The 17,116-nt window shown below is 44.5% G+C and overlaps 1 protein-coding gene across 1 annotated transcript; it reads right to left on the minus strand.

Moving 5' to 3' along the window:
- Positions 1–6,010: 6,010 nt before the first annotated feature.
- LOC147428442 (fasciclin-like arabinogalactan protein 17) lies at positions 6,011–10,049 on the minus strand. The gene is made up of 3 exons (XM_086496332.1): positions 8,386–10,049; positions 7,443–7,503; positions 6,011–6,361 (listed from the first exon to the last, which is right to left on the minus strand). The coding sequence occupies exons 1-2, from the start codon at positions 9,905–9,907 to the stop codon at positions 7,457–7,459; spliced, it is 1,569 nt and encodes a 522-aa protein (XP_086352458.1). The 5' UTR covers positions 9,908–10,049; the 3' UTR covers positions 6,011–6,361; positions 7,443–7,456.
- Positions 10,050–17,116: the final 7,067 nt, after the last annotated feature.

Here is a 17,116-nt window from a genome sequence, read left to right on the forward strand (position 1 = left end):
TCTCGTAGAGAGAGGTACCATAACTCACATCTTGACTCACTTACCTTGTATGTGATCGTGACTGTAATAGGGTATGTATGGCACTTTGCCTGTGAATAGACACAAAATGTTTTAAAACATCAATAACTGAGCTCGTCCTTAACAGAGTAGCTAGTGCTATAGCGAAAACGTATGCAATGATGGGTGTCATGCACCGATCATACTAGTATGCCATGCATACATAGCAAAAAATAGCATAATAAGCCATTGGCTTCAATGACAGTCTCAACCATGTGAGCTTCTAGTATACGTGCCTTGCACGATCACACTAGCATAGATACATCCCAGTGTGACATTGTGTAAACTATGAGGTTATACCCACGTAGTGCCAAAGATATGTGTCGGTATCGTTGATCTGAAATCAATCGAGAAGACTACGGTACATAAGAGAAGCCGTGCTTCACATGAAGTCGGGCAAAGCACTTTGCTTTGTACAATGGCTTCTTATGGAGTCTGCCCAAGCACTTTGCTTTGCACAACAGAAAGATCTTTTCAAAATGAAAAGTAAAACATAGACAAAAACAAACATAACTTGAAATTTACTAACCTTGTCGCCCACTTGTGGCCAGTTTTCTGGTAGTTCGCTCGAATCCGGCTCATAGCCATATGTACTATTTGAGTGAGTTAGCATATGTATCATATACACCCTTGTAGGATGTAAAAACCTGCAGACATCTTGGCAAGTTTCCCCAAGTTCGTATGCTAATAGCATATTCCGAACTTTGGAAACCGCGATGCCAAATGTTGAAAGGGAAGCCTTGCTTCACATAAGTACTCGTGGAGTTCTTGTGCTCATAGCTAACAGATACTCTTGCCAATATACAATGTCATATCAAAAGAAAGTCGGCCTTGCCGAAAAGTATATCATATGGATAATCCTTAGATTGCCCAATTGATTACGATAACCATTATACTTGGTAGCAGAAGGCGTAGCATAGCTGCTGATGTCAATGTGCTTCATGTATGGTTTTTGCCCGTCTTGTCATAAGCTATAAATGCTATGGGGTGATCGTGCACCCAATGCATATACATAGATATAGAGCCCCGCTCCTAAAAGCCTTGTTTTTCATAGTTTTGAGTGGCTTGTCGCTTCCTCAACACTAGGTCGGAGATACAAGCTTCAAATGTTTTGAAAACTATAAGACAACAATTGTTTACACAAGCTGTGCTCGTGCGTAGCCGCATATAGAGTCCTACCCCATAGGCAAAAACATGCTTTATGTACCTTGTGTCTAGACTCAAGGTCGAGACAAAATTTAAAGAAAAGTGTGTGTATTGTTCCCCGACCGTGTCGAGTAGGACAAATTTTGACAAACTAGCTTAATTCTATGAATAAAGCGTACATGTACTCGCTGCAATTCTACTTGGAGACGCGTTGGATGCAACGTGTCGATACTGAGTTGAATGAAAACAATTGGTTGGCCATGTCGAGCATCTTTGCTCTACATGCCACAGGCCTTGCTTGTATTTGCATGCTCCAGCCCTTGCCTGAACCTGAGGGTCCTGTTGTTATTGAAGTACGCAGCGAAATGCCTTGCATATCATCGTGGTTTGGATTCCTTTACCAAGATCATGAGGAAATGACTCCCCGTATATGTCTTACATGACCGTCGATCCTGGAATTGCTAAAACTTGTGCATGTCGAAACATGCCAAAGCTCTGAAACTTTGAGAGATCCGTTTCGAGCCTCGAGCCCGCTTGTTCTCGAATCTGCCACTGCACATGCACTACAATCAAAGTATCCCTGCTAAAAGTGCTCACATGCCTTGCATGTCACTGATGATATGGGCAAATCTCCCAAGCTGACGGCTGAACCTGCCAACTCCACTATAGATCCCATGGGCTACTGCCTTTGTTTGGGGAGGGTGCCCAATTTATGGCACCCCTTATGCTTAAATTATGAAACCAAATACCTACAACGATGGCGTTTTGGCTGCGACATCACAGAATTGAAAAAAGCACTCGTAGCGGGGGCCCCTTTGCATGCATGGCCACGGTGTAGAGATGAAGTTTGTCGAGCTCGCCATGGTGCTCCTCTTTGGAGCAGTTCCAGTCCTTTTCGTGCAGGTCATCCTCGCCTTGTGTGAGCAAAGGGCGGTTCATGCAGATGGCCGCTCCCACAACCCTCGACCACGAGGTTCCCTCTAGTGGAAGCCGTGCTTCCCATGGGCTTCTCTACTCTGTGAAGCCTGTCTCGCTTGACCCAAGAGGCCATGCCCATGTTGCTGCCTCACACACACACACACACACACACACACACACACACACACACACACACACACACACAGAGCATGCATCCATGCAAAAACTCACACCCTTCTCCTTCCCGCCTCCATCGCTTCCCCCTCCCCTGAGCTCTGATACCAATATAAGACCTAGGAAACTGAGATGTCGGATCCACTGCCCTACCACCTTATATATAGATCGTCTCCTAGCCCTAGCCATAATACGAATCCCCAGTCCCCATTAGTCCAGTCCGAGCCCCTAGCTCAGGTCCCTGACCCCCTAGGTCGAGACTTGCTCCTTAAGATCATTGTCCTGACACGAGACAAACAGTTACACCACCCAATCGCCACAGGTAGTCACTAGAGGCATAGGTTGGGGGGGTGGGGGGGGGGGAGGAGAGAGAGAGAGAGAGAGAGAGAGAGAGAGAGAGAGAGAGAGAGAGAGAGAAGAGAGAGAGAGAGAGAGATGGACATTAACGTAGTAGAATTACGTGCACATGTTAAACCGCCTGGAGGAGGTGCGCGGCAGAGAGGGAGAGAGTGACAGAAGGAGGAAAGTGTAATGAGAGGCTTAGTGAAAAAACCACTTACCCATCCTGCCTACCGGTTATAACCCGTTTAAATGTTGAGAACTTGATTCAAGACAGAGCGTATCACACCTCAAGCGCCCGCAAAGGGTAACATTCCCACGAGGGGTTTAAAGAGGGGGGTTCTATAGATAGCAAAAGGGTGGAAATTCCCTAAATCAATGAGAGAAGTTTAAAACTCGAAGCATAGGGGTTTGCTCCCACCCAAATATTGGGAAACACTTGGTTGAGCAGAGAAGTGGTTACTACTATAGGAATGGCAGTAGTTTAAAACTAAATAAGGTTAAGGGTTCACAGTTCCTAATAGGTTGCCAATAGATGTTGTAGCATGTGTGTATAAAACAAGGTTTAAATTAGCAAATCAAAGTCAATAGTGATGTGTGTGTGTGTTTGTATGTGAAAACCATCCTTAAGCTCTCTAGGCATTCTTAGGCTCATCACAAGGCTCTCTACCAAATGTGGTACCCACATGGAAGTACGAGAAGTTCTTGATGGGCTTCTTATCCATAATCTCATCTCCTGGAATGCATAGATTGTAGGATATGCTCAACATGGTCGTGCCAAGGAATCTCTATGTTTTTTCACCAAATGCGAAGGGAAGGACTCTCTTCCAATGCACCTTGAAGGCATGTGGCCTTATGCTAGACGTTGACATGGATGAGAGAATTCATGATGAGATTGCTCATCAAGGGCTACTGGAGAAAGTTGTTATGCTTGGAAGTTCTTTGTCAATATATATGCCAAATGTAGTGCCCACATGAAAGCAGAAATTGTGTTCTTGATGGGCATCCTCTCTCGAATGTCATCATTTGAAATATGGACTATGCAAACTCCCCCATGCAAGGAAACTTGCATATTTTCAAGAAACGACATTTAGTTAAAAAATAATATTACAAATGTTTTGAATTGTCAATTTAGATGAATTATGATCATTTTTAAGACTCTTTTTCAAAGTACATTTATCAAAATTGGGGTATCATGATTGCAATGTACTAAGCATGGTACAAGTCAAAAAAAGATAGCCATTAGATGAAAACAAAGCTCTCTCTCTCTCTCTCTCTCTCTCTCTCTCTCTCTCTCTCTCTCGCACACACACACAACTTTTTTGAATAGGCCTCTTGTTGAAGGTTGAAATGATACAACCACAAATTAGTAACCACATTGTTAAATGGAATAATAAGAATGGTGCTTCGTGACAATTTTTTTGCATGAATTGCAAAGGAGGAAGGTGACAAGGTTCAAGTAGATGGGGGAGCCCAAGTGTGTGATATGACAAACAAAATTGTATCAATCTAACTTGTAGCTCACATGCAAGTCTCTCATTTTGTTCAAAGACGGCAAATTGTGGTAAGATCAAATGTCTCACAATAAACGCATCCTTTAGAACTAATTGTGCGGAACTGTGTAGGAGTGTATTGAATATTTATATGATGTCTATACAGCTGGGAGCCAGGAGCCTTTCCATCTAAAATTTATGGCAACAAAACTTGTGCACAGGACAAGTGTTAGAGTTTGTGTCTAGTTTCTTCATGAGCAAAAAAAAAAAAACACAAGAAAGAGAACATTTGACAAGTAGGAATTAAGTCCCAATATGCCTCAAACTTCACAAAGTGTTTACCAAAGGACTTATAAACAAAGAAAAGAGAACTTTTTCTAGTGTATTACTCTTAGAGACCTCAACTACCACCCAACAAGTCCGCTAAAAGTGGGGATTGGTAAAAGATTCCAAATTTTACACCCGTTATAGATATAGATCCTCCTTTAGAAGACCCATAACATGCTCCATACTTTCTCATTTTGATCAAACATATTTGGTCAAACACCTTAAAAAATAGCTATGTCTCACTGATTGTTTTGTGCACCCACTCATGCTTTCACCCATCCAATAAACCTTGTACTCCAGAACTATTACTGGAGACAAGAATCGATAATAGTCTTGCTTGGTGGGCCTTGCTATATAACATCTATAGAATATAGCAGAACATGCAAATTGCCATTTAGCATCTACCACTGAAGGTAACAAGAGCATGACTAATTTGACAAGGGTGGCACTACATGAAAGGGATATACATTTTAACAATCTTATAATATATATGGGAGTAGACAAAGTTAAGTGCATCAATTATTAGAGATTATAGGGATGAGAGTTGACACTGTGGTCTCTCCAAAAAATTATAAGAAACGATCAATGTTACACTCTCTCTCTCTCTCTCTCTCTCTCTCTCTCTCTGCGCGTTGTAAGCTACTTCAGTCAGCAATTATGTCTACTTGCCTCCTTGCTGACTAGCCCGCATTATTTATCTGCTACCTAACTGCACATGATGCTGGGCATCTTAAGGTCGATACAACCCAACATGGTGTGCGGATGGTGTGGGAGTATTTGAAGGGGAAGGGCGACATGTCATCAAATAGCAGTAGCGAGTGTTGGGATTGTGGTCGGCCCAGCTCAACAACGTGGAGATGTTGACGGGGGCATGGGCGGTCGGGAACAATCCTCATGGTTTTTCATTGGAGAATCCATCAAAGATCCTACTATGGTGGACACGTTGGCCGGTAGACCTCCATGCAGTTGCCACTGCTCTTCGAGTTGAGGCCTTGAGAGGCCTACCCGCAAGTCATCCACCACAGAAGAGGGGCGGCAAACTGCAGCCTCATGCACCGCTTAGCCCTTATCCTTCCACGCATGGCAGGGGAAGTGCGGAGATATGCTGTAAGTTGCAGCCTATAGTGGCAGGTGATACACGGACTCCAATCGACAGGTTGTGCGATCGATGGCGGGGAGCAGGAGTTTTTGGTGGGGGGGGGGGGGGGGGGGTTTCTCTATCGAAAAGAGTCGAGAGGAGAAGAATTTTAACGTCTTAGGGAACGAGTTCTGAACTCAAGACGGTACAACGGCATCTACCACATACCAACAGTTTCGATCGAGAATGCGTACCTAATTCAATGCGTACTTTGAACCACCTCCTGACCAATGACATCAACTACCACAACCAAATACATTACCAGCTGAAAATGTACAACCAAAAGAGCCCCAACATACACACACACCCACCCACCTACCCTGCAAAGACCCCATGTCTACATGGCTAAAAGGTACAATGTACAACAGAGCTCCAACATACACCCACACTCACTCACTCAAAAGAGCCCATGCTTACATGACTCAAAGGCACATTGCCCCTTTATTCTCCTTGATGCTTATTGCTAAGCAGCACTGCTGGGAAGCTGTTCTGCACCCTCGGCAGCTCACCATCATAAGAAGATACATACTTCAATACATAGGTTTATGTGGGCTACACAAATGAATGTATAATAATTAGAACTTGGTGCTCTATGGACAGGGTACTTTCCACCAAGAACAAAATTCTCTAGCCTCAGAAGAAGTGCTGGGAGAAAAAATAGAATATAGAGAGGCTCATGTTTGAGAGCATTGGTCACATGTCCTGGTCATTGGACCATTCATTCATTCCTTCATTGATGCCTGTTGCCAAGCCCTCAAGACAAACAAACCTGCACACATCATCAGCATTCTGCAAAATTAAACCTTCAATCTACAAAAGTTTTAAAAACTCATGCTTGTACACCATAGATTTAACAAAGAGCATCAATAACATAATGGCAGCAATAAATAATCAAACCATGGCATGTATAGAGACTACAGGCAATGAAGCAACAGAGGGCCATTGAGTCGGTGTGAGATCGCAACAAAACTTTGCAGGAGTGGGGAGTGAAGGGCACATGTTCATGTTGCTCTGTGAGGGTATATATGTGACGAGATTAAATAACCTCAACTAAGTTCATATTCTCAGCTATGGATGTCCAAAACATGCTCACCATGACCCACCCAAGCCATGGTGTGCCGAGTACACAACTCTGGCCATTTATCGCTTATGGCCTCCTGACAAAACCCATGTGGCCTACTGGCCCTAGCAGACTCCACCCCTCCGCTCTGCATCAACAGTGTGCTCTATGCACCCTATCTGTGCATGCCATGTGTGCTCCATGGTCCTGAAGCTATAGCAGAAGTGACGCGAAGGCCGATGGAAGCAACCTTGACAAATAAATCAATCTTTGACTGAAACAAATGGTGCATTAGTGATATGTCAATTTTAAATGAATGTCCCTCATCCAGACACACCACCACCTTAATGTTAACAGCCATATCCTTAATCTCAACTCATGCAGCATGATTTAGTCGTGTGCATGGTTTCTACAACGCCAAAAATAATTAACTCAAGTTCAATGACTATGTCCAGTAAATTTCCGGGCTGAAATGTTTATGACTTTCAACATAAACACAAGCCAATATTTCTCCTGTACTTGAAATTATCTCACAAGAACCCTCTTGACAGTGTCTAGCTTGACATTAAGTCTAAAAAAGAATGATAAGTAGGCCACAACCATAGGCTTAACATGCAGAACTAAATGCCAGATATACGAATTCTCACCTTGGGAGTGAAGAAACATTGGACAGATGAAAAACAGAGCATCAAATCAAGTTCTCCTAGTCTGTGAGTTCTGATCACCAATAACTAGAAAATACGTGGGCATGATGCTGAGATATTTTAAACAGCACAAATCTTTTACTTACAAAAATCTGAAGGATCACTGGCAAGCCCACGTTATTTGTCCAAAAAACCAGCACAACAAACCTGCAAAGACCAAGTAGTTAGTGAAATAGACTGCTTTATGCAAAACTAACAAAACTTGTAGACATAACTAACAATAGCATTCTTTTAGACTAACCTATATGTAAATTAGTACATCCATTGTATACCAGTTAAAGGTGTCGGCCACATTTAACAATAGGAAGAAACAGTTTTGACAGGAATATAAGCCTCATTATCTGCAGGACCACAAACAGCAACCTCCATCCTTTGCGCTTCAAAGCATTATCCATCAAAACCCTCCAGAGGGGAATTGAGTCACGCTTGTGCTTTTCCTTAGACCAAATTTGATAGTCACTAAATAGAGAACTACTTCATCGATTTGGTTGTGTGGATCAGCTGCTGCTAACCGTCAATAGCATTTAGCCCACTTTACCAGAAGGGCAGCCTACTTTACTGCTACAAGGAGAGGGGTGACTATTCATACACTGGCTTTAGCCTTAGTAGGACTTGGCTTGACTTCAGAACTCATTTGCAAACTGGTTAGAAACAAAACTCCTTGCAGAAATGTCCCTTACTCTTCCTTAAGCTCTCTTTCTTATTTATGATTGTGTATTGCAAGCTGTACCATCCATCTCTAAATGGCTGTCCAACAAAGCTTCCAGTCATCTGTAAAGCTCAAAGGGGGGCTCTCATACAATGATGGCATTGTTAGGAGAACTTCTGATGGTCTGTCAGCCTAACTCCTTCAAAACGTGTCTATCAAATCGAAACATCAGACAGACACAAGGCTCGTAACAGACTACCCAAAAATAACATGATTTTAAGGGTACCGGCCTCATTTGACACCAAACATCATGCCCAAGACCCATACAATAACTACAATCTTAGGTTCCAAAACACTGGGGCATAACGGGAATGGCCTACCTTGACTGCTCCGTTGTCTTGTGGTTGGATGCACCTTAGTTTCGCTGACGACTTCTTCTTCATCCACATCCACTTCTCCTAAACTCCTGCCCTTCTTGCTACTAGTAGTGGCTGTTTCCTCCACTGGCGACAGTACCTTGTCCACACCTTGCACAGATATGCGGCCATCCTTGAATATATCAACATCAATGAGATGCGCTTTCTCTTTACCTTCTCCAAACACAACTGTGCCATCCTCTTCCTGTGCCACAAGCTTATAGGGATCCCTCAAGGTCTGATACGACACCTTACCAAACCGGCGCACAGCGTTGTAGAAGCTCTCCTCTGTCTGATACTCAGAAACAATGTGATAGAATATTATCTGTTCAGGGGCACCTGGAGCTGCAAGGTCCTCTGCTGTAAGCTTGGACATGGCATCATCGTTGGGGGCAAGAATTGTAACACGGTAGCCCTCACTCACAAGCTTGGCAAGCTCCGGAGCTAATGATGTTAGATTAACGAGCAGATCTGCCATTTCATTATAACCACCATAGCGTACAAGAGTGGAAATGAAATCTGCAACAGCTGATTCTCCATCGAACCACCTGTGTCCAGATGAAGGACCAGGGGCGGGTGCAGGTGCCATAGCCGGACCTGGAGCAAGGGCTTCCCAAATGGGCTTTAGCGGAGGCTGTGACGCCTTCGCCAATGCAGCAGCTTTTGCAGCAGCTGCTGCTTTCATTTCACGATAGGTTTCTGGCGTGGGAGACTCCTCAGGTAATACTGCTAGCATTCTAGCCGCGGATTTCCCTTCCTTCCAACGGTTGTAGGCGTTCTGCACAGGCCTCGGTATGAGCAAGCGATCGATACCATGCACAACTCCATCCCTGCGTACTATTGCATCGGGAGCGACCACATTGCTCAGATCTACCCTCATTCTGCCTGCTATAGAAGAAAACTCGAGGCTATCTGCTGCGAGCGTGACAACGGAACCGTTAGTCCAGTGTGCAGCAGAGATCCTATGAGGGATGACATGAAAGCGTAGAAGCTGCCGTAGGGAATCAATGTTTCCAGGCTCGAGCAAAAAGCGGCGAAAGTCGGGATCAATGTTGCGGTCTAAGAAGGAATTGCGCGGCGCAAGGATGGTAATGCTGTGAGTACCTACCATTTTCTCGAGCGTCTGCAGGAGAGATGCTTCATCTGCCATCTCAGCCAGTTCTGTGTAAGGAGAATCGAGGAGAGCGACAAGCACCGAGTCGGAACTGATGATTGACGAAGAGGCACCCGGCTTGGTGGTAGTGGGATGAGTGGTAGAGCCCTGCTTCGTTGCAGACCGTTTTACTGATGAGGAAGGTGAGCTGATGGTCTTGCTTTTGACAGAGGAGGGGGAGGAGGAGACGATCGAGCTTGGCGAACGCGTGATGAGGAGAGCACCTGCGGAGGGCTTGAGGACGTGGTCTGCGGAGGCAATGCAGGGGGAGAACAGGAGGAGGAAGAGCAGCAGCGCCATGGCGATGGCGTGCCGGGGGAGGAGGTCGGGCATGGAAGAGTTCGAGGCAGGCGTTGATGGCGTCGAGAGGTGAGGCGCTCTTGTAAGGAGGCAAAAGTAGCAGCCCCAGCAGCTCTCCCCTCTGTGAAGCTACCGAGTTACCAACATTAGGAAGAAGAGAGAAGAGAGACTGCTCAACGATAGCAGAGGTAGAGAGAGAAAAGAGAAAGACCCGGCCCCGCCAAAAAGAAAGAAGAGAGAGAATCCTCAACAAAATGAATAGAAACTTGAAAGGCAGCTGGAGCCAGAACGAGACGCGACAGAGAAAGACGAAAAAGTCGCAGTAGGCCTAGAGAGAGAGAGGATCCAATGAGAGAGAGGAGAGTGAACTGTGAACGCCAGGGAGGCGACGTCCTACTGGTTTCAGCGAGGAAAGAGAAAATGCTGTGAGAGAGATTTACGCGCGAAACCTGTGCACGAGGACTCGAGGAGAGAGGAGAGAGGAGAGAGAGTGTGAGTTGTACGGGCCTTCATAACTGCGGGTGGAGAGAAAAAGCCTGTGTAGAAAAAAAAATTACTGGACGAGTATTTACCTACAGCTGCGTGTCGAGGAGGATACAGGTGTCGCAGATAGCCATGGAGAGAGAGGAGAGAGCATCACGGAAGTTTTACGGTTTGTGAACTTTGTAGACTGGTCGAGGGCCTCTCTCTAAAAATTTGCCGAACTTTTGGAGAGAGAGAGAGAGATAGAGAGAGAGGAGAGAGACGCTAGAGAGAGGAAGTCCGAAGTACAGAGAAAGCGCATTTCCTGCATCACCAAGCACAAGCAAAGGGGGCGGACTCCGGAGGCTGAGGTGGGGTCACACGAGGTCGCTGACCTGTCTCCATTTTTAGGCACTACTACGTACCCTTCTCACCGACAACTTAAGAAACCCCCCGCCCCTCTTTCTTCTTTCAGTTTGGCGGCCTGTCATAACGTTTCCCCTTCACTTGTGCCACAATCATTTTATTTTAATTGCAAACCTCACACCTAATTTGCTATGTAACGCACACTTGATTTATAAGTATGTCCTACATGGATGTAGATGTATTCTATACTTCTTGTCAACATTCTTCCTAGACTAAGTGCCCTCCATTGGGCCCCCAAGGTAATAAAAAATTGAGGTTTCAACGACCCAAATTTGAAGCACTCGTATGTTCCACTGCTAAAATTTGCCCTGATTATAACGAAAATTTTTGCTACTTTCTATCGAAGGGCCCACACATCTAGGGGGGAAAACGAAGATCCAAAAGTGCACAAAGTTTTGGACTAAGCCCCTTCAATTGCGTGATGTTTAGCAATTGGAGGCATTAGGGCAGGTTCAGATGAGCCTGGCGGGCAGAGAGCCAGCTTTTCACCTTCCTCCATCCCCATCATTCATAAGAGGTGGCTGCAGGATATGATTTGTATTGTTAGCTTTTCTTCCAATTCATGAGCTATAGCCTATTGGTGGATGTTCAACCTGTGTACCCAATGGCTTGCATTCAAGTTGTATGTAGCGCGTTTCATGCTAAAAAGCAAGCGGCAATGAAGGATTTCCCATCTGGGGACGATGGGGGGGGGGGGGGGGGGGGGGGGGGGGGGGGGGTGGTGGGGGGGAGGACTCACTAGTTTTATCGTGGGTCCAAAAATGTGCAAGAATGCTTTGGCCCAGTGGGACTTCTCCCCACAAAGTACTCATGCTCTTGAGATTTTTCATGTCAATGCCTCGCTGAACCCGGTCTCAGTGTGCGTCAACCACAACGCACACAATTATAAGGGTGATTTATCATGTGTGTGTGTGTGTGCGCACGCGCGCGCACACACACACACACACACACACACACACACACACACACACACACACACAGAGAGAGAGAGAGAGAGAGAGAGAGAGAGAGAGAGAGAGAGAGAGAGAGAGAGATGTATTAACATCCACAAAAGGTCAATGCACCGTATGGGACAGATACTAAATCAAATCCATGTTACATATTAGCTCATCAAAGATGGGAGAAAATATGAAAAACTTAAATTAGTGTAATGGAAATGGCCTATTAACTTTGAGAGTAGCGAAAATTAGAAAAAGTTCTTTCGGGAAGTTACTTTGAGAGCATAGCGGGTGAACTTAATTGATGGTAGCAACATAAACATAGCATTTAGTTAACTTGGCATGAACAATACTTTTGCAAGAGAGAGAGTTTAGAGAAGAGCTGGTCCCCCCTCCAATAGGCATTTGTATTATAGTTTCTCCCATCAAGAGAGACTTGTTACAATACAATCTTTGTGTTCCTTGTGACCTAGGTGAGGCAATGAAGATGGAAAGCTTCATGCATCACGAGCATAACATAAACCTTGTGGAAAGCATCAACTATCCCAATCCTTAGTCCCAATACCTCAAACACCTTCGAAGGTGGAGAGAGCTAGCAGGGATGTCATAATAATCAATATCTAATTCTCCTAAATGATTTTCTCATATTAAAGTGATCATTTAATGTGGGGAAGTGCCAGGGGAGAAAAAGCTAGAATATTGGTTAAGCTAGCAGACCGGCCACAGTAGGGATCCAAAGGGGGGGCCATCTGCAAAAGAGCCATGTGCAACAATGGGCTAAAAAGACCCTAAGGTTCAGTCCATTAAGACTTCCAAAATGCTAAGGTTCCAAAATTCAAAGGTTGTGTCCAAAGGTCAACCCTAGGGGAATTGGATGCTTTGTGTGTGACCCAAAAAGTCTTTGCAATCCCTACTTGGGAGGGGGCGAGCCTTTCTTGTAGGGGATGAGAGAGAAAGTCACGCACACACACACAAGCTCCCTTTACACAAAGGGAATGAGGGACACATATCAGCTCCCTAGGCCAGATGCCCACAAGGTGTGCCCAATTCCTATTGGATGGCCTTGGAGGTGGACCAATGAGAATTAGGCTAGAGTAAATCTAGTTTATTTAATTTAAAAACACTTAATAAAAGAACCAATGAGAATTAAGTCTCCTAGATGACTATTGGACAGTCTCCCAAGGGGTCCAATGAGCATTCAGCAGCCCAATGGCTTCCCTGATTCCTATTGGCCAGGAGGCAAAGGGGTCCAATGAGAGTTTAGTTGAATTATTAAATTACCTAAAGCTCTCACAAAAGGGGAAAGGGGGACACATGTCAAAAGGCTATCACTTATGCTGCTTAATAATCATTGGCTTGACTTGGGGAGGCCCAATGAGGGTAGAGGAAGAGCAATTAGCAAGGGGGCTCGCCCAAGAGAGAGAGGGGGCTGATTTTTGCCATGCATTATCACACACACACTCACACAATCTCATGTGTGAAGAAAGAGAAGACTATCTCTTCCCAAGCTTTAATGGAGAGCTCATCACCTACTCCAAGCTTGTGAAAAAGAAGCCTACATCGACACACTCTTGGCATGTGGATGCAAATCCAACCAAGAGCCAAGCTTCAATGCATGCTCATATCCTCTACCAAGCTAATTACTAAGCTAAGCTATGATAATATAAGTGATTATGTGAGGAGATGTACATCTTTCTCGTAAGATACTCCTTCTTCCCCTCAATCTACTCTCATACCCTGCTAGCTCTCACCATCTTCGAAGGTGTGTGAGGTCTTGGGTCTGAGAATGGGGATAATTAATGTTGTGTTTGCTAAGTGTTTTGCTTAGTGCATGAAGCTTTCATCTTCATTGCACTAGCTAGTCTTGAAGGAACACAAAGAAAAGAAATAATTAATGGGTCTTGGGTCTGAGAATGGGGATAATTAATGTTGTGTTTGCTAAGTGTTTTGCTTAGTGCATGAAGCTTTCATCTTCATTGCACTAGCTAGTCTTGAAGGAACACAAAGAATTGTATTGTACAATGTCTCTCTTGATGGGAGAAACCATAATACAAAGACTTTTGGAGGGGGGATCGGCTCCATGCAAATCCAGTCCTCAACTGTTGTCAATAGCTTAATTTCTCTCTCTTTTGAAAGTATTGTTGATGCTATCTAACTAGTTGTTATGCTTTTTGTTGCTCTCTCCACCCAAGCACTCTTGTAATTCTCATTAGGAATCTATTCTAATGAAATGCCCACTATGTTCATGCTAATTTCCGCTACACACAAGTTTTTAGGCCATTAAATGTTACATTGGTATCAGAGCTCAAGGTTTCTCTTTTCTTGCTCAAGAGGGGAGGTCCTCAAGCTAGCTATAAATGGTTGGTATTATTAATTGCGTGTGAGTAAGTAGAATAGGGATTTTTCAGCCTTGTAGTGCGCCTGCCTTCGTGCAGTTAACGGGGCATCACCATCGAGAGCTATGGTCTTAATAGTGGAGTCCTACGGGGCTTGCCTACGGCTTAACCACTATTGAGCTATTAGAAGCTTGACAGGAGCCGGTGCTGTTTTGGTGTTGAAAGACCCTCTCTTCTATTCCTTGCAATTAATGGTATTCGAGCCACGGGTACAGTAGCTTGAGTGCTTTTTCTAAAGGGGTAAAGAGGAGTAGCAACTGGGGCTTGAAGTGCCAAAGTACACCTAAAAAGTTTACACCTAAAAGTTGTTAGAATGGCTGACAATAGTAAAGAGAGTGAAATTAATGTTGAGAACTTTGATTTTGCTAATGAGCAAGCTACTAATGATGCTCCGATGCTTGTTAACTATCTTGTTTTTAGGCTTCAACAAGCCTTGGGCAATCCATCTCTCCAAAGTGAAGTGCAACGGTAGCTCCGTGCTCACGGGATTCTCCAAGCTCATCACCATGACGAGAGAACACCTAGGAAGCCTCCTTGTGAGACTCCCAAAAGAGATCTCTCTCCGATTCGGGAAGAAGAAGAGAATCTATATGAAGGGCTCAAGAATTTACTTCTTGATTATGCATCTCCTTCCCAAAGGAGAACTCAAGAGCCTCCACCGAAGGAACGAGAAAGAAGTGAGTCTCCCGCCACCTCTGCGGAGATGGCTCCGCGAAGACGGCGGGCTAAATGCTCTCCATCACCACCAAAGCGGAGAAGACCATCACACTCTTCTCCACACCATAATTCAAAGAGGGATGATAAAAAGCAAGAGAAGAAAAAGGCGAGAAAGAGGACACCCTCTTCTCCATCTTCTTCATCCTCTTCCTCTTATGAAAGTGATGGTGAAGACGACAAAGATCAAGACCAGAAAAAGGCGAGAAAGAGGTCACCCTCTTCTCCACCTTCTTCAAATTCTTCACCTTTTGAAGAAAGTGATGGTGCAACCTTTGAACCATCAAAAAGAAGAGGCCATAGGAAATCCTATGCCGCATGGAAGAGGTCATCTAAGCTAAAGAAGTTCAAAGAGGGAGGGAAGAGCATCTCTTTCCTTACCTATGATGGCACCTTTCGTGCTACGGACAAAGTCTTGGCCTTTATCCAACAGTTCGATGCGGCGTTTGGAGATGAGGTCTTCACGGAGTCCTCTAAGCTACGCCATGTAGCTATGCACTTTCAAAAGTCCTCCAGGCAATGGTGGTCTAGCCTACGAGCCAACGGTGAAGCTCCACGAACATGGAAAGCTTTAAGAGCTTCCATTATGAAGCAATTTTTGGCCACCGATGCCAAAGACAAAGTACTCACCGAATGGCAAAGCTTAAAGCTCTCTCCCTATGAATCCATCCACAAATATGTAGACAAGTTTTGGGACCTACAACTCAAAGCCATTGTCTTCAAAAAGTTGGATTTTGGAGAGCAAAAGCAACAATTTTGTGCGGGATTAACCGAAGAAATGGCGGAGTATGTCAACTCCCAAAGGCCACGTACCATATCGGCGGTAATACACCATACTATGGTGGCCTCTCGAATCAATTTCCAAACGGGGGCTAAAAGAAATAATATGCCCACGGAAAACAAGGGTTCCAACGAGCCTAAGGGGAAGGACAATGTCCAAAAGTCTCCTAAGGGCAACTCCAACAAAGCTAAAGAGAAGGGAGTTTACAAAGGTAAAAACAAACTCTCTCCTGAAGAGCTTGAGCGTTATCGCAAGGATAACCGGTGCTTCAAGTGCGGCGAACAAGGGCATGCGTACCGCGCTTGTCCCCAAAAGAACAACCGCCAAGATCCTCCTAGAGCTTCCTTGGTAGAAATCGAAGAGGAGGAGACTCACCAAACTCACCACAAAGGATCTCCTCTATGCCATGCTTGGGGAAAGGTAAGAGAACATGATGCTTTTATTCTCTTTGACCCTGGTTCTAGTCACAATTTTATATCTATAGAGTTGGCCACCAAGCTAGGCATACAAGCTTACGAGATGGGAGATGTCCTACCGGCAGACAGTGCCTTCAAGGGGCAAGAAGCTTCAGTCACTCCCTTAATCGGGAAATTGAGGCTTCATGTCCAAGGCTATGTGGACAAAGAGGACTTCTTTATCTCTCCTCTCAAGCATGAGGATGTAATCCTAGGGGCACCATGGTTTGACCGCCTGGCTGCCAATTAGAAACCAAAAGGAAAATAAAAGCAACCAAAAGGAATTAGAGTTATCCAATTTTCTCAAGGGATTTCAAGATGTTTTTATTGACGACATCCCTTGTGAGCTACCTCCTAAATGAGGTAATGATGACCATGCAATTGAACTTCTTCCAGGAAGTTCACCGCTTAACAAACCTCCTTATAGAGTTTCTCAAGCTCAACAAGAGGAGATTATGCGGCAAGTGCATGAGTTAGTTGAGAAGGGCATGGTTAGGCCTAGCTCATCTCCATTTTGCTCACCGGTGCTATTAGTGCAAAAGAAAGACGCCACATATCGTATGTGTGTCGACTATAGAGCACTAAATAGGATCACTATCAAGAATAGGTTTCCCGTTCCACAGGTAGAAGACCTATTTGATAAGCTACAAGGATCGACCTACTTCAGTAGGATTGACCTAAAAAGTGGCTATCATCAAATAAGGATAGTTGATCAAGACATTGTAAAGACCGCATTTCGCACCACATTTGGTCTTTATGAATACATTGTCATGCCTTTTGGCTTGACCAATGCACCAGCCACATTCAACCGCTTGATGGAGAAGCTGTTCAGGCCTCATCGAACCTTCACTGGAGTATTCTTTGATGATATTATCATCCACTCTAATTCATTAGACGAACACAAGCAACACCTCCAGGTAATATTTCAAGTTTTGAGAGAGAATAAACTTTATGTTAATCGAAAGAAAAGTGAATTTTTCTTGCAAGAGATTCAGTATTTAGGTCACATTATCTCTCAAGATGGCATCCAAATGGATCCATCAAAGTTAGAGGTAATAAAAGGATGGCCT

Source organism: Adiantum capillus-veneris, chromosome 23 (assembly GCF_014529385.1).
Source record: "Adiantum capillus-veneris isolate H3 chromosome 23, ASM1452938v2, whole genome shotgun sequence".
In the NCBI taxonomy this organism is placed as follows: Eukaryota; Viridiplantae; Streptophyta; class Polypodiopsida; order Polypodiales; family Pteridaceae; genus Adiantum; species Adiantum capillus-veneris.